The sequence below is a fragment of the Zalophus californianus genome, chromosome 1, assembly GCF_009762305.2.
Source record: "Zalophus californianus isolate mZalCal1 chromosome 1, mZalCal1.pri.v2, whole genome shotgun sequence".
NCBI lineage: Eukaryota > Metazoa > Chordata > Mammalia > Carnivora > Otariidae > Zalophus > Zalophus californianus.
This window is the reverse complement of record NC_045595.1, coordinates 21395774-21421580: the sequence shown is the minus strand read 5'-3', so window position 1 is coordinate 21421580 and position 25807 is coordinate 21395774. Positions and strand designations below refer to the sequence as shown.

General features: G+C 37.9%; 1 protein-coding gene across 1 annotated transcript in view; it reads left to right on the top strand.

Moving 5' to 3' along the window:
* Positions 1-25807, top strand: part of SFMBT1 (Scm like with four mbt domains 1) — a 127854-nt gene that overhangs the window by 61979 nt on the left and 40068 nt on the right. The window contains 4 exon segments of the mRNA XM_035727794.1: positions 7451-7605; positions 14150-14244; positions 21888-21945; positions 21948-22127. Coding sequence (XP_035583687.1) covers positions 7578-7605; positions 14150-14244; positions 21888-21945; positions 21948-22127 — 361 coding nt within the window. The 5' untranslated portion in view covers positions 7451-7577.

Sequence of the window (25807 nt, the reverse complement as noted above, 5' to 3'; positions counted from 1 at the left end):
ATCTTTTATTTTTGCCAATCTGAGTGAGAAATAACTCATTTTAGCCCTTGACATTGAACATATTTTCATCTGCTTTTTTTTTTAAAGATTTTATTTATTCATTTGAGACACAGAGATACAGAGAGAGAGAGAGAGCAGGAGCAGGGGGAGAGGCATTGGGAGAAGCAGGCTCCCCACTGAGCCAGGAGCGGGATGTGGCGCCCAATCCCAAGACCCTGGGATCATATGCTTATTGATCATTTGCATTTCTTCTCTAAAATTCCTGTTTATACCTGACTTTTTTCCTCCAAACCAAAAAGGTTTGGCCTTTTTTCTTTATTGATGCTTTCTGTGATTTATTTCTGTGATTTATTGGTGCTTTCTGTGATTATGACTATTAATCCTTTGTATATTATATATGCTGGAAATATTTTCTTCTAGTCTGTGGCTTGGTTTTTAAAGTTGTTTATGGTGTCTTTCTGCCAATCAGAAGTTTTAAGTATTTTTAAATGTTCCATTTTATGGCTTCCTTGCTTAAAGATGTCTATGCTGTCCCAGGGTTTAAAACCATATTCCCCTATGTTTTAATTTAATTTGTTTGGAGTCTTGTTTTTCATGATTTGCTCTTTTAATTTACCTGGAATTTATTTATGTGGCAGCATGAAGTAAGGATCCAGTGTTTTTCCTGTTAGAATGGATAGCCAGTTCTTTAACACTCTTTGTGTGTTTGTCCTTTCACAATTGATTCGGGATGCCATTTTATCACCCACTGTATCCTCATATGAATGCATCTGTTTCTCAGCCTCATTCTACTTTATTGATGTATTTGTCTTTTCTTGCACTAGTACCATACTATCTTAATTTGGTAGAAGGAACTAGCCTCATCAAATGTCATCTTTTACAAAAATGTGGCTGGGTTGTACATTTTCTCATTTAGATGCATTTTTAAATTAGCTTTTTATTTTATTTCATGTATTTTTTAAAGATTTATTTATTTATTTTGGAGAGAGAGCTAGTGGGGAGGGGCAGAGGGAGAGAGAGAGAATCTCAAGCAGACTCCCTGCTAAGTGTGGAGCCCAACACAGGGCGGATCCCATAACATGACCTGAGCTGAAACCAAGAGTTGGACGCTTAACCAACTGAGCCACCCAGGAGCCCCTTAAATTAGCATTTTAAAATAAAATACCTTCTTGGGATTTTGATTGGAAAGAAAAACATTTCTCTAACACAATTTTTAATGGCCATCTAGTATTACATTGTATGCTTATGGCATATTTTACTTAAAAATTTCTCATGTTAGTTCACAACAACCCTTTTAAAATACTGCCTCATTATTTAGGGTCTTAAATTGAAATATAAATAGAACATTGTATTAATCCAAGAGGAGAACATAAGGATTTAATATATGAATATATTGCAAAATGATGACCACAGTAAGTTTTAGTAACATTTTTCACCACATATAGTTACAAAAACTTTTTTCTTATGATAAGAACCTTTAGGATTTACTCTCTTAGTAACTTCCAAATATGTGATACAGTATTGTTAACTGTAGTCATCATGCTGCACTTTACATCTTCAGGACGTATTTATTTTATAACTGGAATTGACCACCCTCATCCATCTTGCCCACCCTCACTCCTGGCAAGCAGCAGTCTGTTCTCTGTATCTATGAGTTTGGGGTGTTTTTTTTGGTTTTGATTTTTTTTTTTTTATTCCATGTGTGAAATCATATAGCATTTGTCTTTCTCTGTTTGGCTTATTTCACTTAGCATACTGCTCTCAGGGTCCATCCATGTTGTTGCAAATGGCAGGATTTTCTTCTTTTTTGTGGCAGAAGAATATTCCATTGTGTATATGTGGGTATATACCACATTTTTTTATCTGTTCATCTGTCAGTGAACACTTAAGTTGCTTCCATGTCTTAGCTCTTGTAAATAATGCTGCAGTGGATAGGGGAGTATAGATGTCTTTTTGAGTTCATGTTTTTGTTTCCTTCAAATAAATACCCAGAAGGGAATTGCTGGATCATACATAATTTGTATTTTTAATTTTCTGAGGAACCCCCATACTGTTTTCCACAGTGGCTGCAACTAATTCCCATACCCACTAAGAATGCATGCGAGGGTTCCCTTTTCTCACATCCTTGCTAAAGTTTGTTATCTTGTCTTTCTGATAATAGCCTTCTGACAGGTGTGAGGTGATATCTCGTCATAGTTTTGATTTGCATTTTCCTGACAGTGACGTTGAATACCTTTTAAAAAAAATTAAGGTATTCTTGAGTTCTGGGTTTTGTTTTATTGGTTTTATAAATTCATTAGTACTGATTTGTGTGACTGCGATAGATGCGCCTTGTGTTGGGTTTACATAATCATGGAAAAGTTAAGTTAGGGTCAGATTTAATTTAGACGATGTGAGTGACTAAGATTGACTTTATTAGACTTAATTTGTTTTTTTAATTTCCCTAGTTAGACATGGAGCAGTGGGTTAAAAGCAACAGCAATAAACAGCTTAATGAAACAATGGAAGATGTCTATCCCTAATAATCAAATTACATTGACATTTGACAGATGGAAGCAAAACATTTAATTCAGGTAGCCCGTCAGAGAGGCTGTGTACGAGGTCAGGGAGTAATGATTTGACTGTTGTAGAGCCAGTAGGAAGCTACATCTGTCGGGGAACAAAGAAGTCCAGTGACTCTACCGCTAGCATCTGCCGTCTAATAGAGCATCGAGTTTGCTGAATTGTTTGCATTTAACACATTTAACAGCATACTTGAAATTATTACTCGACTTCCATCTGTTAAGTTGAGGGATAGGAGTGAAAATTTAAACATTTCAATGGGAATTTGCCTTTTAACTACCTGGTAAATACTTACTGAATTAAAGTATTTTCTTGCAACGACTATATGGACTGGATACATAGCCCTAGAGCCACACTTAGTCTCTTTCCTTCTACCTAAGTGCTTTAAAAGTTACTTATGTTGGAACATTTTGGCTGAGGATCTCTCCCACAGAAATCTCTCTTGCATTATTGTAATTTTTCCATGTAATAATGCTCTTACTCAGTGTTTAGTCTTAGCCTTGAGAACAAAGTGCGTTAACATGAAGCTGGCCTAGTAGAGGCTTAGGGCGTGGACTGCATGTGTAAGCTCAAACAGGGTGAAGACTGGTTGTTCATATGGCTCTTAGGCCTTTTAAAAGAGCTGTCAAAAGGGAAGTATTCCATGGGTTTACACTGATGCAGCTCTAAAAATGAAATAGTGAATTCAGTTTCATTTTATTCTACCTGGGTTTCATTTTCATTTGTGTGTGTGTGGTATATGTGTGTGTGTGTGGTATATGTGGTGTGTGAGTGTGTGTGGTGTGTGTGGTTGTGTGTGGTGTGGGGGTGTGTGTGTGGGGTGTGTGTGTGGGGGTGTATGTGGTGTGTGTGTGTGTGTGTGTGTGTGGTGTGTGTGTGGTGTGTGTATGCGTGTGGCGTGTGTGTGTGTGGCATGTGTGTGGTGTGTTTGCGTGTGGTGTGGTGTGCGTATAGTGTGTGTGTGGGTGTGTGTGTGGTGGGTGTGGCGTGTGTGTGTGTGGCGTTGGTGTGTGTGGTGTGGCGTGTGGTGTGTGTGTGTGTGGTATGCGTGTGTGGTGTGCGTGTGGTATGCATGTGTGGTGTGTGGTGTATGTGTGTGTGGCGTGTGTGTGTGTGTGGTGTGTGTGTGTGGCGTGTGGCGTGTGTGTGGTGTGTGGCGTGTGTGTGTGTGTGTGTGTGGTGTGCGTGTGTGTGTGTGTGTGGTGTGCGTGTGTGTGGTGTGTTTGTGTGGGTGTGTGTGTGTGTGTGTGGTGTGGTGTGTTTGTGGTGTGGGTGTGGTGTGTGTGTATGTGGTGTGTGGTGTGTGTGGCGTGTGTGTGTGTGTGTGGCGTGTGTGTTTTGTGGTGTGTGTGTGTGGTGTGTGTGACCTCAAAGCTTATTTTGTATACTTAGCTTTTAGTATGGCTCATAAGGGCTTTCGTATGTCTTCTTAGAGCCCTTTATAAGTGTCTAGGCACTGTATTTCACCAAAATATTCTAAAGAAAATGAGCAAGGTTTGGATCAGTTAGTTCCTGAGAACTTATTTAAATGAATAGCTCTAATGTGTTCTGGTCACCCACCACAAGAGGAATTATAATACCAAAATCAATGATAAGTAAAACAATTTAATATGATAGGAAGTAAATGAAATAAAAGGAAATAAATGAAAAATGAATTAAATTTCCATATTCTAAGCTCCCGGATATTTTACTGCTTCCCCCCGCCCATTGCATAGAAAGAGAGCACTAGTGATAAAGAGATCTAACAGATGTTCTACAGCAAAAGTCTTCATCAGATTATTTCTCATAATCCTATTAAGATGATGAACTGATTGTTCATTGGTTAAAATCTTAGTGATGCTGTAAGATTGGAAAAAAAAGGAATGCCTGGGTGGCTCAGTCGATTTAAGCATCTGTCTTCGGCTCAGGTCATGATCCCAGGGTTCTGGGATCAAGTCCCGCATGGGGCTCCCTGCTCAGTGGGGAGCCTGCTTCTCCCTCTCCCTCTGCTGTTCCCCTTGCTTGTGCTCTCTCACTCTCTGTCAAATAAATAAATAAAATCTTTAAAAGAAAATCACAGCCTTAGCTTTCAGCTTCATCAGACTTGTGGTTTTCCCACCTCTCTCTTGTCCTTGGCTTTGAAGCTTCACTTATTTTATATATATGGGGGGGTGTGTGTGTGTGTGATCATTTTGCGTTAGGTGGCTCTCTGCACAAAATGTGCTGGCATATTCAAGAGTTTATGAACATAAGCAGTGGATCACATCCTCAAAGCCTATTGAACCAACAGGTATTTATGTAGCCTTGGCTTTGCTACATCAACCCATGATGAAGTGACAGGATGTTCTCTGTAGAGATGATGCACTAAGTTAGTGCCATAGGAACTTGAATTAGTCAACACTGTATAGAGTTAACATTAACTCAGCATTTACCACGTAGTCAGCTCTATGCTGAGTGCTGTTCACGAACTGTCTTACTTATCTTCATAGTCCTCTGAAGTGGGTACAGTACTGTTATCCGTCTTTTACAAATGATGCCATTGCACAAATGAGTTAAATCAATTTGTTAAAAATCGCAAACGTCGGGGTGCCTGGGTGGCTCAGTTGGTTGGGTGTCTGACTTTGGCTCAGATCTTGATCTCGGATTCCTGGGACCGAGCCCCATGTTGGGCTCTGCACTCAGCTGGGAGTCTCTTTGTCCCTCTCTCTCTCCCTCTGCCCCTCCCCCTGCTCTCTCTTTCAAATAAATAAAATCTTTTTTTAAAAATCACAAATGTAGTCAAATAAACAGTGGATACAGGATTTTAAAAAGTTAATATAAATAATGTCCTTCATTTGCTTTTTCCACTCAGCAGTGTAGACAACATTCCCATGTGCTTTTATGGATCTACCTAAATTCTTCTAATGATTGTAGAGTATTTCCTAGTATAGGTGTATCATAATGTATGTGGCCATTCCATTCCCGTAGACACATAGGTTGTCTCTGGTTTCTCACCATTAAAGATAATATTGCGGCAAGCATCACTGGTTATGAAGCCTCCCACACATGTGTTTTGTATGAAAGATTCTTAATACCAGAATTGCTGCTCAAAGAGTTTGTGTCTCTTAAATCTTTGTAAGTTAAATTATTTTTCATTAAATTCTTCTCCAAAAAGGTGGTACCAATCTGTACTCCGAAGTTTTCCCGTTCATCCAACTTCCTTGCCAACACTGGACTTTTTTAGTTCTAAAATTCTTACCAACCTAAAAGGTGAAAAAGTCGTATATAATTAAAAATTATTTTCCTCATTCCTAATGAGATTGAATACATTTTTATAAGCTTTAACTCTGATTTTTTTAATGTGGGTCAGTTACATATTTTGCCCATTTTTCTTTTTTGTTGTTGAATTACAGGAGCTTGTATATGGAAATGAACCTATTATATGTTGCTAATATTTTCACCCATCTCCATGGTCTTATTTATTTATTTATTTATTTTTAGTAAAGTATAATTGACAAATAATATTCTGTTAGTTTCAGGTGTACAACATAATGATTCGATGTTTGTATACATTGCAAAATGGTCACCAGAGTCAGTCTAGTTAATATCTGTTACCATATATCGTTACAAAAAAAAACCAAAAAACTGTTTTCTTGTGATGAGAGCTTTTAAGATATACTCTCTTACCTTTGAATTTTATTTATGGTGTCTTTTGCCATGTAGAAGTTTTATGCTTACATGTTTTCTTTGCTGTCATTCCCTTATGGTTTCTCTATTTGGGTCCAGAGGGATCCTTTTTAAAACACAGATTTGATCATTTCCTTTCTACGTTATAGATTTGATCATTTCCTTTCTACATTTAAAGAAACCCTCAGGGTTGCCTGGGTGGCTCAGTCAGTTAAGCATCTGTCTTCAGCTCAGGTCATGATCCCAGGGTCCTGGGATCGAGTCCCGCATCGGGCTCCCTGCTCCATGGGAAGCCTGTTTTTCCCTCTCCCACTTCCCCTGCTTGTGTTCCCTCTCTCGCTGTGTCTCTCTCTGTCAAATAAATAAATAAATAAATAAATAAAATCTTAAAAAAAATAAACCCTCAGTTGCTTTCCATTGAGAGGCAGTAAAATACAGTAGTGCTTGAGGACATGGAATATAGACATTTTGCTTGGTTTGAAACGTGGTTCTCTTACCTCCTTGCTGTGGAGCCCTGGGAAGGTCAGGTACTTGTTCTGTGCCTGGACAGGACGGGGAGGAACTGCAAGTGTGTATGAAGTGTTTTTTCAGGGGAAGGGAAATACTCTAAAACTGGATATAGTGGTGGTTACACAACTCTGTAAATTTAATCAAAACTGTGGCATTATACACTTTTTAAAGTGGGAAATTTTGGTATGTGAATTATAATGAAGTTGTTTTAAAAAAACAAATGGGTTCAAAGCTTATTTGGAGAGGTTCCCTTTATAAGTGTAACTGTAGACTAATGTAGTTGATACTATTTGGTTCTGCATAATATTCTAGATAAATACAATGAAAAACTAGATAAAGTAATATATCCTTAATCTTATTCACTGGATAAGACAGAGCATTGAAAACTACCTTTTTCCTTCAGAAATTCATTAGGAATTAGGGTTTTTATGGGTAGGAGTCATGGTGCTAAATCCTACATCTAAGGTTAAAGAGTGATTCATATACATGTGATTTTTAGATATCAAAATCTTGGTAGTACAGTCTCTGCATACACACATGCATACACACACACACATTTACATACACAGTCTCCAAAATTAGGAAAGGTATCCATTTTTTTCTCTAATCCCCTCTCTTCTGTCAGTGGGTGTCTATTTTATGTGCCCTCCTAACTCACTGGAGTGCCAGGTCTTATGAATGAGTAAACACGCTTGGGCTTCAGGCTGTTTATGTGTTCTTTTTGATTTTCCAGCACTTTCATTTGGACCCTTGGATGCCCATTGAGCAGATGCTTGAGACCTGCAAGTAATCTTCAGATCATAGCAGAACTGTAAGGCCTGCCCTTTGCGTGGGGAGGAGACAGCTCATGGTCTGTGGAAATGAACGGGGAGCAGCAGCTTGATGCAGGTATTGGTTTTGCTGAGCAGAATTCATTTCTCATAGTGCAGAATTCTCTTACTTACCTGTGTTGTGACTTGTCTTTCTACCACTGAACGGGAAGCTCTTTGAAGATGTGAGTTCTTTCTCTGTCCCTAGCAGAGAACCTGGCACTAGGCGGTCCTCATAATGTTTGCTGAAAAAGCAAATAACTTTTATGAACAGACGTCTTAAAAAATTTAATTTTGATAGTTATTTTGAAATAATTATAGATTCATGAGAAGTTGCAAAGATGGTACTGACAGGTCCTGTGTACCCTTCACCCAGCTTCTACCATTAGTTACATCTGCTCTAAGTATAGTACAATATAAAAGCCAGGAAATTGACCTATGTATAAAGTATATGTAGTTCTCTGTCATTTTATCCCATGTAGCTTCCCATAACCATCACCTCAGTCAAGATACAGAACTGTTCCCTTACCACAAAGAGCTCTTCTCTGCCACCCCCGTCATCTACCCCACCCTGTCCCCCAACCTTCTCTTACCCCAGGCAACTGTTAGTCTCTTCTCCATCTCTTGTGTTATTTCCAGAATGTTACATAAATAGAATCACATAGTATATGACTTCTTGAGATTTGCTTTTTTCATTCAAGATAATGCCCTTGAGAGCTATCCAAATTCTTGCATGTATCAGTTTATTGCTCAGTAGTATTCCATGGATGTACTACAGTTTGGTTAACTGTTCATCTACTATAGAACATTTTGGTTGCTTCTGGTTTTTAGCTATTACAATAAAGCTGCTGTGAGCAATCATGTACATTAAGATTTCATTTTTCTGGGGTAAATACCCAGAAGCACAATTGCCGGATCATATGTTTAATAAAGAAACAGCCAAACTACTTTCCAGAGTGGCTGTACATTCTTACCAGCAATGGATGAGAGATCTGGTTTCTTCACATTCCCCCCTGCCATTTGGTATTGTCACTGTTTTTCAGGTCATTTTGATTTGTATATAGTGTTTTTGAATGTATCTCTTTGTATGGCTGTTTAGTGGTTGCCCTAGGTATAACACTATCTGTACATAATTTAGCATACTTGTTGGTGTCATCATTTTATTAATTTGAGCCAAGTGTGGAAACTTTACCTACTTTTATATCTCTTTACCTTTATAATTGTCTTAAATATTTCCTCTACAGACTTTGAGAACCACATCAGACACTGTTAAATTTTGCCTCAACTGTCAAACATAATTTAAAATCAGGAGGAGGAAAATGTATTATATTTTCCAGTATTTTTACTCTTGAAATTGTCCCTTATTCTTTCCTGATTTTCTGATTACTTCTTCTGTCATTCCATTTCTGTTTATAGAATTTTTTTAGGGTTGATCTGCTAGTGATAAAATATTTTACATTCCTATGACAGTGCCTTAATTTCCCTATTAATTACTGAAGGATATTTTTGCTGGAAATGGAATTCTGGGTAGAAAATTCTTTTCTTTCATCTCTTGAAAAATACTGTGCCTTCTGGCCTCCATGGTTTCCGATGAGAAATCTGCTGTCATTGGAATTCCCTCACCTCCATTCACCTTAAGTTTCTCTTGCTGCTGTCAAGGTTTTTTTCTGTCTTTAGTTTTCAGAAGTTTGCCTCTTGGTGTGTCTTTGCACATATTTCCTTGGGTTTATCTTGTTTGGGGTTTTCTTAGTTTCTTGAATCTTATGTCTTTTGCCAGAATTGGAAAATTTTCAGCCATTATTTCTTCAAATACTTGTTCAGCCCTATTCTCTTTCTCTTTTTCTGGGACTCTGCGGGCACCAGTGTTAGATCTTTTACTGCTGTCCCACACTCTTTTCATTTTTTTTCTTTCCTGTCTTTAATTGTAGTCATTCTTCCCTCTATCCTTTTTATTCTGCTAAGGGGCTTCTATGGAGTTTTCTTATGGTTATGTATTTTCAATTCTAAAATTTCTATTTTCAGCTGAAGAAGGATGAGGAATGGGAATAGTCCCAACCTAAAGCACAACCCTGCTCTTCTAACCACGTCCAGTGGCTTGTCTTGAATAGTTAACTTTTCCGTTTGTTGTGTGCCTTCAGCTAATTTCACAACTTTGAAATAGTTGATTTTCATCATTTTTAGCCAGTGTTTTTGCTACTTTTCTGGGCGAGTGGGTTCACCAAGGTACTTACTCTGCCATTTAGGAAGTTGATCAGTGTTTTGTTTTAAATGTTACTGTTAACTCATGGATTTCAAGTGCATGCATGTGCATGCGCAAACACACGTGTACACACACACACACACGTGATGAGTTTGATTCCATTGCTGTCATCCTTCATTTGATGATCAAATTGCCCCATTCTAGCAATGAGCATACTTTCAGATTGGTTCCTGTGTTCTTTTGGTGTGATGTCATGTATCTTTGATAGTTCCAGTCCTTGCTTTCTAGGGCAGTGAGATTCCCAGGTACCTCTTGCACATTTTCTGCCCCAAACTTACAATCTACCATTTCTCAGAGAAACTGTATTTTTCTTTTTTATTGATAGTGGATATAATATTTAGAGACCACAGTCTGGGTGCTGGGGTGCTCAATGATACTAGGTTGTCGTTTCTTGTAGGCCTTATCCATTGACATAGCGGAAACTACACATCTTTTGAAGAGAAGAGTCAGATGGCTTCGTTTTATATTCACAATTTTAATTTAAAATTGCAGGGCTTTTACTTCTTTGGTTTTACGCTTGTGTCTCTTTTCTTTTGGAATTGTGTTGTTTCATAATGATGTTAATATCATCACTTATTTTTACCCTATAATATTTCTATAATTTTTTCAACAGTACCAACATTCCAAGTATTAATATCAGTGTGAGGTTTAAAATTTCGTCATGGTGTTTGCCTCTAAATATATTCCACTGGGGTTTGCAGTCAGATATTATATTTTAATATGACATGAAGTAATCCTGTTTTCCTTGTGGTTATGTCACCAACAGGCATATTTGTTTCAGTTGGAATTTTTTTCTTTTGATTTAAATATGTTTCTAAAATTTTACAAAGTATCTACATGTGATAAAATCAAAATTATGTAACATTCCCATTTTCAATCTGATACTATTCATCCTTTTCATTCTTCCCTCTATATACAACTGGTTTTTATTATTTTACTCTTCTGTTCATTTAAAAATTATCAACAAGTATGTGTGTGAGTACATACATATATATCTTCATAGTCATGTCTCTTAGATCCTGGAGATTATCCCACATCAGTATGTAGTAATCTTTCCCTTTTACAGCCATATAGATGTAGGTACCTTATTGTATTCAGCCAGTTCCTTACTGATGGACATTTGGTTTGTTTCCAATCTTGGCATTACAAATAGTACTGCAACGAATAGCTTTGTACATGTCTTTTTGTATTTTTGCCAGCATATCTTTGGGATAGATTCCTAGAAGTGGGATTGCTGGATCAAAAGGTAAATACATATGTATTTTGCTAGTATTGCCAAGTCCTCTTTCGCCAGGCTTGTCATTGTGCTTTACCTGCTTAAGCACAGCCTTACCATAGAGTATGTTGTCAAACTTTGGAATTTTTTTTCCAATCTGATATCTCAGTGTAGTTTCAATTTACATTTCTTTTAAAATGAGTAAATTTACACATCTTTCCATATGTTTAAGGACCATTTGCATTTCTTTTTGATAAATTCTCTTTTTCATGTATTTTGCTCATTTTTCTATCAGATTATTTGTTTCTTCTTGGCTTGTTAGTAGTTTTTAATTTATGAGAGATTTTAGTTCTTTATTTCATTATTTTTAATGTAGTCGGTGTTTATTTTTTTATTTGTAAATTAGCATGCTGTTTGAGGGAGAAGGTTCCTGGCTAAGGACCGTGAGTGTTCAACCTTATTATGGTTTAGTAATGGAAATTGACTTTCTCCTGACCCATACTTCCGGGATGCTCCCAGTGTAGTCTTTGTTGGCTTGTTACATTTCTGGTGAAACATTTCAAACAAGTAAAAACAAATGGAAAACAATATAACAAACACACATGGATAAAAATGAATGGAAAACAATACAGCAAACACCTGTGGTACCTACTGTGAAGAATTAATGTTAACATTGTCCAGTATTTGTTCCCATTTTTTTATTCCTGTAAAATATCCTTAATACAAAGTTTGCCCTTTTAACCATTTTGAGGTGTACAGTGCAGTAGCATGAAGTACATTCACGTTGTTGTACAACCATCAGCACAGTGATCTCCGGCACTTTTTCATCTTCCCAAGCTGAAACTCTGTACCTGTTACACAATAATAACTCCCCATCTCCCTTTCTCCCCAGTCCTTGGGAGCCACCATTCTCTTTAATGTCTCTCTGGATTTGACTGCTCTAGTTCTTGCATCTAAGTGGAATCATACAGTATCTGTCCTTTTGCAAGATCCTGTCCTTAGGTTAATCCATGTTGTCATATGTGCCAAGATTTCCTTCCTTTTTAAGGCTGAATAATCCATCATGTGCATATACCGTCTTTTGTTTATCCATTTATCTGTCTGTGAACACTTGGGTTGCTTCCACCTTTTGGCTCTTATGACTCTTATTGCTCCAAACCTTTGTGTACAAATATCTGAGTCCCTGCTTTCAGTTCTTTGGGGTATGTGCCCAGAAGTGGAATTGCTGGATCATAGGGTGATTGTATTTTTTCATTGTTTGAGAAACCACCATATAGTTTTCCACAGTGGCCCCAACATTTTCCATTACCAGACCAGCGGTGCACAAAGATGCCAATTTTTCACATCCTTGTCAACACTTGTTTTCTCCTTTTTTGGATAACGGTCATTCTAGTGGGTGTGAGGTGTGTCTCATTGTGGTTTTGATTTGCATTTCCTTTATGATGTTGAACATGTTTTCATGTGTTTCCCTTTTTTTTTTTGAAAGAAATAAAACCTAATAGAGTTTAAGCCTCTTTTGTACTTCCCTTCTAATCCTGTTTTCTCCTCTCATCTCCAAAGGTAGCACTGTTGAAGTTGATGTATATTCTTTCCACCTTTGTTTTTATACTCTTATTAATATGCATGCATTTATAAACATGATACTGCAAAGTTTCCTTTGAAATCTAAACTGTATCTTGTGCTTTTCATTCTGCACCTGCTGTTTTTATTCGATGTGGGGTTTTTTTTTTTGAGATTTATGTATGACAATACTAGTTCATTCATTTCATCTGCTATATAGTACTACTCCGTTGTAGAATTGCCGTAATTTAGCTCTTCTACTGATTGCTTTTGTCTGGTGCTATTACAAACAGTGCTGTGGTGAAGCATCCTTGTACTTGCCTCCTTGTGTTTGTGGGAAGCATAGGCTCCCCTAGGGTGTACTCATTCAGCAACTGTTTATTGTGAACTTGCTAGTGCCAGGCATTGTTTTGGGCAATGGGGATACATCAGGAAACAAAACCCTGCTCTTAGAGAGTTTATGTCAATTGGGATTATTTGATTCTGGAATATCTGAATCTTTGCCCACTCCACAAAAATTTATTGAGTCTGCTGTGACAGAGATATAGGAGTGACCAAAACAAAATTCTTTCTTGATAGAGTTTATTTTCTAATGGGGAGGATAAAAAGATGTATGGCATACTGTCAAGTAGAAATGAATGCCTTTAAGATAATGAAAGCGGAGTCTGGGGTTTCTGCTTTAGGTAAGTACTGTTGGAAGGCCTTTCTGGAGAGAGGACGTTTGAGGAGAGGCTTGAACGAAACGAAGCTGGGAATGATACTGGGGAAATGAGTCTTTGAGCTGAGGAAATGAATGCGGAGGAGGCTTGGAAGAAAGAACACGATTAGAGAAGAATAGTAAGAATCCCAGGGTCACTTGAGTGCAGGGAGCAAAGAGGCTGGTTGGGGATGAAGTGGCAGGGAAGGTAGCCAGAGGTCAGACCATGTTGGGCCTTTGCAGTCTCCCAAAGAGTTTAGATTTTATTATAATTGGGATTAAAAGGTGAACAATATAGTGGTTAGGTCTTGGGCTAGAGAGAGAGCAATAGAAATGATGGGAAGTGGTTAGATTCGGGTTATATTTTAAAAGTGGTACCTACAGAATTTTCTGATGGTTTTAATATAAGATGTGCAAGAAAAGTTGGAAAACAAGGATAAGTCAACACTCTTGGATTGAGCCAAAATATAGAGTGGTGGTGTCTTTTACTCAGTTGGAGAGTACTAAGGAAGAATCAGGTTGAGAATTTACGTTTGAAATGCCTATTAAGTAAGTATCTCAAATAGTTGGCATTAGATACTAAATGATGGTCCAAAGTGATTGTAACAGTTAAAAACACTCTCACCAGCTTCATATAATGCATTTGAGTGAGTCCCTGATGGATTCCAGCAGGAGACCGCATGTAACACTTCCGTGCTGTTGGAATTCATCAGTAATCAATGCAGTAAAGGAACCTGCCATTTAAAAAAAAAACGTAATTATTTTGTGTGTAAAATCAATTGTTGTGAAGTAAATTGTGTAAGTTAGGGTTACTAAATTTATGTTTTTATACCTTGAGTTTTCTTTAATTAGGGCTCACCTGTTTCCTTTTGTTTTGATTTTAATTCCAGATGCTGGATCTGGTGTGGAAGAAGTGGAATTAAGCTGGGAAGATTATCTAGAAGAGACAGGGTCCACTGCAGTTCCCTATGGATCTTTTAAACATGTAAGCAGTAACTGTATTTGTTTTACTCACTATATCCCATTCCTTTGTCTCATTGTACCCTCATTAGAGAGTTGAGTTATTTTAAGTTGGAGCACTTGAAAAGATTTGAGGGCTTTTTCCTTTTCCCTCCTCCTGCCACCCTCATTAAGAAAGCTGGATATATTTTATTTTTTTAATATGTTATTTATAAGTAATCTCTACACTCAACTTGGGGCTTGAATTTACAATCCTGAGATCAAGATTCGCATGCTCCACTGACTGAGCCAGCCAGGCCCTCCTGGACATATTTTAAAATCCTTTTTGGTTTTGTTTATTTTCTGCCACTCAGTGCAGGACTTGTCTTTTTGACTAGTCATGAATATTCCTTTGTTTTTGTCAAGAAACCCTCTATAATTGAAGAAAATGGTTTATTTTCTTGCACTTTATTTTATGACCGTTGGCTTGCACATTGGGAGTAATTTCAGTAACATTATTGCTTTCTCTCATGTTGAGCAGAAACGTGAGTAATGTCATATAGTGGGTCAGATTAGTGGCCAGTGCAGCGTAGTTTTATGCCCAGTTTAACTCTTAATCCATTGACTACATATTTGCCCTGTGTGATGTCTTTAGAATGTAAGAAAATACTCCAAATTTTATTAATAATTTATGTTCAGATCTAGTTTTTTAACCTGTTCACTTACACTCCATCTTAAAACATAGAATTATTGATTCTATTGATTTCATGTTTGTCTTAGTCTGTTCAGGCTGCCATAACACGATACTGTAGATTGGGTGGCTCAAACAACAGAAGTTTATTCTCTCACAGTTCTGGAGACTGGAAGCCTGAGATCAGGGTGCCATTATTGTTAAGTTCTGGTGAGGACTCTTTTCCTGGTTTGCTGACAACCTCTTCACTGTGTCCTCACATGGCAGAGAGTGAGAGCAGGCTCTCTGGTGTCTCTTCTTATATGGACACTAATCTTATTGAATCAGGACTCCAGTTCTGTGGCCTCCTTTCCCGTTACTACCTCCGTAAAGGTGCTGTCTTCAAATACAGTCACATTGGGAGTTAGGATTTGAACATACGGATTTTGGGGAGACACAGTTCAGTCCATAGCAGTGTTCAACGGGGCATAGTTCCTTTGTTCGAGGATTTGAGAAGGCACAAAGGCTCACTCAGAATTGTTTGATTTTGTGAAGTTGAACTGTACTCTTAAATGTTTTTATAAGCTGAAGAGTCCTGCTTATTTTCAGTTTGTTTTGTAAAAACTCAGTCATGATAGTTGTCCTTTCTGTTTTTTAGTTCATTTATGTCTTTCTTAGTGAGATTTATATATTTTAAGTAAGGATTTCATTTTATATTGACTAATCTTTTATAAACGGTTTCAATATTTTTTAACATAGAAAGTCTTTGTGATCATGTAATATTTTTGAATTCTTGTTTTTAATGTTATTACTAATCTGATATGTATTTATACAAGCTTATTTATTTATACTAAAATGAAAATGGAGGACAAATTTTCTGACCAAAATCCTGGATCTAAAAAAATGACATTTTAAAGAGATAGATCTACCTTTTCTCTTTGACAAAGCAACAAGGAGAATGAAAAATAGATGTATACTCTCTCATCATCAGATGTAGAAAATATTTGTAAGCTTGAATCAGTATATCGTGAAGGGCTGCCAAATATAGTGAAAATCAGGCAATGGTATATAGGAAGATGCTGGGAAGAGATGCCAGTGGATAGCTGATCACAGGCAAAGCTGGTAGAACTCAGATCTCCAGGACAGTGGAGATGGATGTTTAAGCTGCTGGCAAGAGTTTTATAGGACCCAATTTGGAATAAAGGCGGGAGGGAAGATGGGGCTGAAGAAGAAATTAGAGGTAAAATCACATTTGCAAGGAGGACAAGTCTAAGATAGTAAAACAGTTTTCCTCATGGTACGTGTCTGTTGGAGGAAACAGCACCAGCTTTGAGAAAGGCTGAGTTTTGTCTGAGTCTTCCTGAACAAAAGCTTTAAGCTGCTAGGGGAAGGGATGCAAACCCTGTTAACCCCAGGATGCAGGTGAAATCCTTTGCAGCCTGGAGATAGAACAGAAGAAATAAAAGCCTTTTGTCCCTGGAAGAGGGGTAGGAATACAAGCTGGAGCAATTGAGGTCCCCTACAGTTGGGAGAGGGGTAAGATCACTGAGAAGTTCCTACTCCTTTTTTTTTTTTTAATATTTTATTTATTTATTTGACAGACACAGCGAGAGAGGGAACACAGGCAGGGGGAGTGGGAGAGGGAGAAGCAGGCTTCCCGCGGAGCAGGGAGCCTGATGCGGGGCTCGATCCCAGAACCCTGAGATCATGACCTGAGCTGAAGGCAGACGCTTAATGCCTGAGCCACCCAGGCGCCCCAAGAAGTTCCTACTCCTAAGACTCAGGACTCAGAACCTGACTGAGACTGAGGCTGAATCTCAGAGAATGTGCTTTCCCACTTGTCCTCAACCACCAAGTTAGGAAATGTTGGGTAACAGAGGTCTGTTTGTAGGAGGCAGACAAGCTTGTGGAGAGAGGTGGTCTCTGAGATGCAGTCACAAAGAAAAGACCTAAATCTGAGGGTAGAGCTGCAAATATTGAGGGAAAAAGCCCTCTGGCAAATGAGCCTCTACCTTAAATAGAAAATGCTAGTGTATCTTGGAGCCTGTGGTGTACTGTGAGTAACTAAACAACAACAAAACCCAAACCCAGTTCTACTCCTAACTACATTGACTTTAACCTTCTCCCTCAAATTTAAGGCCTAAAAAGAAACATGCCCATTTCCAGGCAGAAGTGTTATTTGTTTCAATCTCGATTATTCTATACAGGATGTCTGGCTTTTAACCCAAAATTATGGGACACATGAAGAAGTAAGAGAAAAATAGCAAACTGTCAAGAGACAAAGCATTCAATAGAACTAGACTCCATAAGGCCCAGATATTGAAACTATCAGACAGTTTTAAATAACTATGAGTACTAGGTTAAAGGCTCTAGCAGAATAGATGGACAACATGTTTGAACAGAAAAGGAGTTTCAATAGAGGTGGACACTATTAGAAAGAGTCAAGTGGAAATCATAGAAATGAAAAACATGGTAATAAGGGATGTCAAATGCCTTTGACAGGCTTATTGGGAGACTTGACACAAATGAGGAAAGAGTCAGTATACTTGAAGATAAGTCAATATAAATTGCCCAGACTTGAAATGCAAAGAGAAAAAAGGTGGGAAAACACCAGACCAGAACATCCAGCAGCTGCAGACAGTATAAAAAAAGCCTAATGCTTATGTAATTGGAATCTCAGGAGAAAAGAAAGTCAGGAAAATATATTTGAAGAGCATAATTGACCACTGTAGCAGAATAAAGGAGAAGAATCACATTATCAACTCACTATATAGAGAAAAATATTTGGTAAAATTCCATACCCACTCATGATACCAAAAACTCTTAGCAAACTATAGATGGGAATTTCTTTAATTTGCTAAAGGATATCTATAAAAAAAAATCTACAGCAGACTTCATTAATAGTAATATGCATACCTTCTTTTAATTATGGAACAAGATAAAAATGTTGTCTAACATGACTTCTGTTTGATATTGTATTAGAGGTTCTGACCAATACAGTAAGATAAGAAAAACAAAACATATAAGGATTAGGAAGAAGGGAAAAACTGTTATTATTTACAGATGAATAAAATAATTTAGAGATATAAAATTAATGACTAACTTTAGCAAGAGTATTAGAAACAAGGTAGCATAAAAAATCTATATTTCTAGGGGCACCTGGGTGGCTCAGTTGGTTGAGCGTCCAACTCTTGATTTCAGCTCAGGTCATGATCTCAGGATTGTGAGATCGAGCCCCACGTCGGGTTCCACACTGGTGCGGAGCTTGCTTAAGATTTTCTCCCTCTCCCTCTGCTTCCCCCCACTTCTCTAAAAAAAAAATATATATATATATATATATATATATGATTTATTTATTTATATCCATTATATTTCTGTATACTAGCAGCAAAGAAAAGTGGAAACTGAAAGATGTGATTTACAATAGCATAAAAACATCAAATGGTCAGGAATAAATGTAACAAAAATCTGTAAAGTAACTTCAAACCATTATTGATACAAGTTAAAATGAAGGAATATACTTGTTTATGTAATGGTAGATTCGCTATGGTAAAGATGTCAGTTCTCCCCAAGTACATCTGTAGATTTACTGCAACCCATGTCAAATACCAAAAAAAAAATTAGGGAGAAATTGACAGTCTGATTCTTTTCTTCTTTAATATTTTATTTGTTTGAGAGAGAGAGAGAGCATGAGAGTGTGAGCACTTGTGGGGGTGAGGGGAGGGAGCAGAGGGAGAGGGAGAATCAGACTCCCCGCTGAGCAGGGAGCCCAATGCAGGGCTTGATCCCAAGACCCTGGGAGCTGAAGGCAGAGGCTTAACTGACGGAGGCACCCCTACAGTCTGATTCTAAAGTTCATGTGGAAATACAAAGGAGTGAGGATAACCAGATATAGCTAAAGAATAAGACAAAACGAGAAGACTCACTGCACTAGATACGAAAATTAAGGCAGTGTAGTACTGCTCTAAGGAAAAACGAATCAGAAACAGATCCACTTTTGTAGGGACACTTACAACAAAGGTGGCAATTTCCAGTGGTGAGGAAAGGTCAATTGTGTATATGTATCTTCAAACAAATAAAACCTGACTCCTACCTACTATCATACATGGAGATTAATTCAAAGTGGATATTAGTTCTAAATAAGAAAGACTTCTAGAAAATAATATAGTATTTTATCTTTATGACTTACAAGGATAGGGAAAATTTGTTTAAAAATACGGAAAAAGCATTAACCTTTTAAAGGATGAATCAGAGTACATTAAAATTAAGAACTTCTGTTCATCAAACAGCACCATCAAGAAGGTGAGAAAATATTTGTAACACAAGTAACTGACAGAGAACTGATATCCAAAATACAGACTTGACAAAAAAAAAAAGGCAAGAAACTTAGCCATTTCCCAAAAGAAGAAACCTAGATGACTAATAAAGGTTTTCATCTTCATTAATAATGAAAAAATGCAAATTAAAGTCACAATGAAATACATAGCACACCTTCCAAAAGGTTAAAATGAAAAAGACTGAACATACACAAATGTTGCTTAGAATGTTGGAGCAAAAGGACTTTAAATAAATAAAATATTTTAAAAAAGGATTTTTCATACACTACTGGAAGAGTAAACTGGTGCAGTCACTTTGGAAGTGGTTTGGCTGTATCTTTTACAGCAATCCATGTGTGTATGCACCAGAGACACAAAAATATTTGTACTGTCATGACAGTATTATTTATAGTCTTTCAAAGCTGCAAACTTCTCACAGTGCTTACTATTTGTAGCATTAGAGTGGATAACTTGTATAATGGAATACTATACAGCAGTGAGAAGAAATAAACTGTTAAATGCCACATGAATGAATCCATAAGCACTGTTGGGCTAGAGAAAAGCCCACACAGAAGAACATGCATACTGCATAATTCTACGAATGTAGTATTAACACACAGACAGTATTTACAGTGTTATAATTCAGGGTAGTGATTACCTTTCACAAGAGTATAACACAGCAGTGATGAGAAGGGGGAAGGATTTTTGTACAGCATGTAGGACTTTCCCTCCCTGACTGTCTTTCCAGGACTCTCCTCACTTCTCAGTGGTTGTGATTGCTACATTGCATTTACTTGTCAGGCTGGCGTAGTCTCCCCGTGTTTGGTAGTTCCTCATTCCTTCTTTGTCTTTCATGGCCTGGACATTTTGAAGAGCACATTACATACCAGTTATCTTGTAGAATATTTCTCAATGTGGGTTTGGGCTTTTCTCATGATTAGCTTGAGTTTAAGCAGATTTGGGAAGAATTTCATAAAAATGATACTGTGCTTTTCTCATTCTGTGGTATCAAGGGTATATGGTACTGATGTTTTACAACTGGTGATGTTAACTTTTATCAGCTAGTTAGGGGGTGTCTGTCATAGTTCTTCATTATGATTTTACTGTTTTCCCCTTTGGAATTAGTAAGAATCTTATAGGAGAACCTTTGAGATTATGTAAATATCATAGTCATTTTAGCCCTGATCCATGATTCTTGCCGGCAGTGTTTATTTCTGTGGTTTGTCTAATGGTGGTTTTCTGTTTCTCTCTTTTTTTTAAAGATTTATTTATTTGAGAGAGAGAGAGTGAGCGAGAGAGAGCACAAGCCGGGGGAGCAGAGGGAGAGGGAGAAGCAGACTCCCCACTGAGCAGGGAACCCAGTGTGGGACTCGATTCCAGGACTCTGGGATCATGACCTGAGCCGAAGGCAGACACTTAACTGACTGAGCCACCCAGGCGCCCCTGGTTTTCTGTATCTGTCATTTTTCTCTGTATTTATTAATTGGTCTTTTACTCTAAGGATCTATCCCTTCTTTGTTAATTATTTTTTACAGTATGGACTCACGGATATTGTTTAAATCTATGGGTTATAATCCATTAATCTTATTATTTATTTTATTGCTCAAATTGTCCCTAATGTGAACATTGGGGGATCTTTCTGGTTGGCTCCCATATCCTTTCCAAATGCCCCCGTCATTTTTGGAGCATTTACTTTCTGGCATCACAAGATATTCCAGGCACTTAGTGTGTTTTCCCTACTCCAGAATTGGAATCACTTATTTCTCCATGGAGCCCATGTTCTTTTTTATTGGAGGTGGCATTTATAAATGAAGAATTTATACACTAAGTTTGCTTATTGCTGGTGAGTATCATTCCTTATCATCCCTGTCAGTTCACAGAGCTAGGAAATGTATCAGCACACACATACATACACTAGGAAATGTATCAGCACACACATACATACACATCTGTAGTCTGTCACTATGACCTCATTCTGACACTGCTGATTCCAGTTCGTTGCCACAAGGGTCGTGCTAGTCTGCTCTTTGCTTGTTTTTACTTCTTTCTCCCACAGTGAGAAACGTTGCTCTCATTTCCCACAATACATGTACGCATTTAATCTTTGTATACACAGGGGGTAGTTCCAGAATTGCTCACCTTTCCTTTGTGACCATATAATTTATCATCTGAATTAGGACACTTTGAGAGAGAAACAGGGCATTATTAATTATTATTCAAGGATAACAAGTGTAAACATAGACTGTTTCAGGGGCACCGGGAGGTGTGGCTCCTTACATATGGTACATATAATACTAATTTATTGTCATTATGGCTTCTTTTGTCCTTCCCCTTTTATGACTTCGTAAATTTTTTGAAGGATGGAGAAATCACTCTTGAAGACAATGTGTTGAAGGTTATTAAAATGGTGAACATTTAGTGATTTATGTACTTCATAGAAAACATTTTCCATAATCACAGTAGGCTGCTTTGGTGAAAATATTGAGTTGTATTAGAATTCCTTCAGAGTCGGCTGCAACAGAGCAGCACACTGTTCCCTGTTCATTTGGATCACTGCTGAGTTAGAATTGGAGTTTCTCAGGTTTCCCTTGAGAAGGTTTTATGTCATTTAGTGCTTCAGAATTGTAAGTCTTAAAAAATTTTGGCTAAAGAGATACTTGGTTGAGATACTTACCTGGTGGTTAGTAACATTTCCCTGTGCAGGTGGATGCACGTTTGCAAAATGGATTTGCTCCCGGGATGAAGCTGGAGGTGGCTGTGAAAAAGACCCTGAATCCTACTGGGTCGCCACCATCATCACCACGTGTGAGCAGTTGCTGCTGCTTCGTTACGAGGGGTACGGCGACGACCGGAGGGCCGACTTCTGGTGTGACATCCGGAGGGCCGGCCTCTACCCCATCGGGTGGTGTGAGCAGAATGACAAGACCCTCGAGGCCCCGGAAGGTAATATGCTACTGCTCTGGGGACGTGCCGCGGTACTGCTGTGTGCACAGCCTTGAGGTCTCCGTTCCCCCCCAACACACAGGGCTTTCTGACTTTCTGGGGTTAGCATTTTGAAAATATTGATAAGGAGTAATGCACATTTCCCTACCTTTAAAAAGTATTTTTGGGGCTTCATAAAGCCTTGCGTCTTTATGATACTCTTAGGGAGCATCAGTTGCTTATCATCCTGTAAAACTGTGAGGCTGAGTTTGGGACTTGTAGGTCTGTTCGTCTTGAAGTACGTTGGGCCAGATTGCGGTGCTGGGGATTCTCCTCTAATTTTATTGTCCTCCCTCTTCTCACCCCTATCTAGGGTCCCAGATCATCTGATCTGGGACCTATGAATTCTTAAAATGAGTCAACTGAAGTTCCCTTCCAGGAAAGCCTTACGGGGAGTAGAATCCAAATTAAGTAGGACAGAAGGAGGAGGAAGGTCCTGTAAAGATGGAGAAAGGGGAAAGAAGGCTTCAGGTTTAAGAAAATATCAGAGCTTATATGTTTTTCTTTCAATTTATTTTGATACAATTTCAGATTTACAGAAAAGTTGCAAAAGTAGCATAGAAAATTCTTAGAGACTTTTTGCCAAGTTTCCCTAAATGTTGATGTTTTACCAAATATATGTTATCCATCCTCCTCCTTCCCCTCTGCCTCTCACATGCACACGCATGCGTGATTTTTCAGTGAACCATTTGAGAGTCAGTTGTAGGCATGATACCCTTTTACTCATGCCTTAATGTACTTATAAGGACATTCATTAGCACAGTAAAAATAACAAAATAAGGAAATTAACTTTGATATAACACTATTATTTAAACTGTAGATCTTACTTAGTTTTTACCCATAATGTTTTTAATAGTAAAAGGAAATCCCAGATCATGTGTTGCATTCAGTTCTTATGTCGCATAAGATTCCTTTAATTTGGAATAGTTTCTCAGTCTTCGTCATGACTTTGACATTTTTGAAAGTTATGGGCCAATTTTCCTGATAATGTTGATTATGCCTTGTTTCTTTGGTCCAGGATTCAGTCCAGGATCATACATTGCATTTGATTGTCATGTCTTTTTAGTTTCCTTAAACTTTCTTTTTATTTCTTGGTGTTGATGTTTTTGAAGAGTACAAGCCAATTATTCTTTTAGAATGTCCCATAGTTTGGGTTTGTCTGATGTTTCCTTAGACTCAGATTGTGCACTTTTGATAGGAAAACTGCAGAAGTGACTCTCTGTCCTTCTAGGGCATCAGTCATTATTAGGACACACATGCTGTTGGTTTGCCCTGTAACTGGTGATAATAACTTTTATCACTTGATTAATTTGGTGTATGCCAGGTTTTTCCACCATAAAATTACTTTCATACTTCTAAATTAGTAAGTATCTTGAAGGAAGATACTTTGAGATAATGTAAATATCACTCCTCAAACTTTTACCCACTACTTTTAGCACTGATTGATCATTTTTATCTTAAACAATTATTGCTCTGTTTACCAAACAGTATTTTCTAATTTTGTCTACATATCATGATAAGCTTTCTACAAGAGAAAGAGCTTTCCTTTCCCCCCATTTACATACATACATTTATGTATGTATGTCAAGGTAGACTTCATGATTCTTATTTTACTCAATGGGTTGTAATCCTTTACTGTATTATTTATTTTGATGCTCACAATGTCCTGGATTTAGCAAGTGGGCACCCCTTTAATCTGGCTAATGTGTCCTCTCTTATGTTCCCATCATTCTTTGAGTGGTTTCTTATGTTTTAGCTCGAGAAGCTCGTCTCTGGGTGCCTGGGTGGCTCAGTCAGTTAAGCATCAGCCTTTGGCTTGGGTCATGGTCCCACCATCCTGGGATTGAGCCCCCCCGTCGGTCTCCCTGCTCAGTGGGGAGCCTGCTTCTCCCTCTCCAGCTCCCCGCTGCTTGTGTTCCCTCTCTTGCTGTCTCTCTCTCTCTGTGTGTGTGTCAAATAAATAAATAAATAAATAAATCCTAAAAAAAAGAAAAAGAAGAAGCTCGTCCCTGAAATCAGCCATTTCTCCAAGAAGTCCTGGTTTCTTTTGGTCAAGAATGGTATTTTGAAATGAAGATTTGGGCATTAGGGTTTGGGGGTCTGTGGGTTTGTAGTGGGCTTTTTTTTTTTATTTATTTTGAGAGAGAACGGGGGGTTGGGTAGCAGAGCAGAGGGAAAGAGAATCCCAAGTTGAGCGTGGAGCCTGATGTGGGGCTTGATCCCAGGACCTTGAAATCAGGACGTGAGCTGAAACCAAGAGTCAGACCCTTAACTGACTGAGCCACCCAGTAGCCCCTAGCTGCCATATTTGAAGTGTTTTGTGAAAAAACATTGTAAGAGGAAGCTCTAGAGACATGAAGCTACTGGCCGACCATCTCATTGTAAGAGTCTAGGAAAATGCATTGAATTGAAATGATTTTAGTTGGGTACAAGGTTATAACGAAAGAGCGAGAGGGAGAGAGAGGAGAGAAGGGTGGAATAAAATCATTCCAGAGAAACATAACCACAAAAGAGTTGAACATTGTGTCACATAAAAACATTTCAAAACCAACTAAGAGAAAGTAGTAACAACGTTAGAAATAGAAAAAGTATAAATAAAATTTATAAAAATTCAGAAATGAGATGGAGAAAAGGGAATCTGAAAAGAGAAAAAGTAGGAGTTAGGCAAGAACTAGAAATAAAAGCATATTAGAAATGAAGACTCAGTTAAAGTGAACACAGGAACAAATCTACCGTGGATAATATCTGAAGATAAAGAGAGGATGAAAAGGAAGGAAAAAAAGAAAAAGAAATGAGGAAAGAAAAAAGACTTGGGGTAAAGTCACTGAAGAAAACCACAACAGTGAAACAATAAAATACTATAAACTTTCATTCAAGAAAACTTGACTGAAATAAAGTAGGACTGAAATACATATAGAAAGGGCTCACTTTGCACACGGGAAAATCAAGTGAGAACAGCTATATCAAGGTGCGTTCTAGTGATACTTGAACTTTTTTTTTTAAGATTTTGTTTATTTACATATCTATCTACCTATCTATTTGAGAGAGAGCATGAGCAGGAGGGAGGGGCAGAGGGAGAAGCAGACTCCCCGCTGGGCAGGGAGCCTGATGTGGGGCTCAATTGCAGGACCTGAGATCATGACCTGAGTTGAAATCAAGAGTCAGATGCTTAACGGACTGAGCCACCCAGGTGCCCCTGACACTTGAACTTTAAAATAAAATCCCTTCGTTATTCAGGCAAAAGGTCTAAATTTCTTGAAAAAGAAGGAAACAAGATTGTCATCAGACTAATTGACAGTAATGAATAGTTAAGACATTCAGTAAAAGAATCTATGAGACAAGGTTTTACGTCTGGCCACACTGAACTTCAGGTATAAAGGCCGTAAGCAGTCTGTTACGAAGATGTGAAGATTCAGGAACAGTGTTCCTGTGAGCCCTTCCTAAGACATCCACTGGGGACTGAGCTTTAGAAAACCAAGTGAATAAAGAGACATTAGCATAAGAACTGTTAATGAGACATTAAATATATGTGTAGCTGTAGAACTTCAAACTAAATGAAGTTTACAAAGGAGACAGTGTAGTATGCAATGGCTACATAATCTGACAGTATAGATACAGTGTAACTATGAAAATGTGAGGCA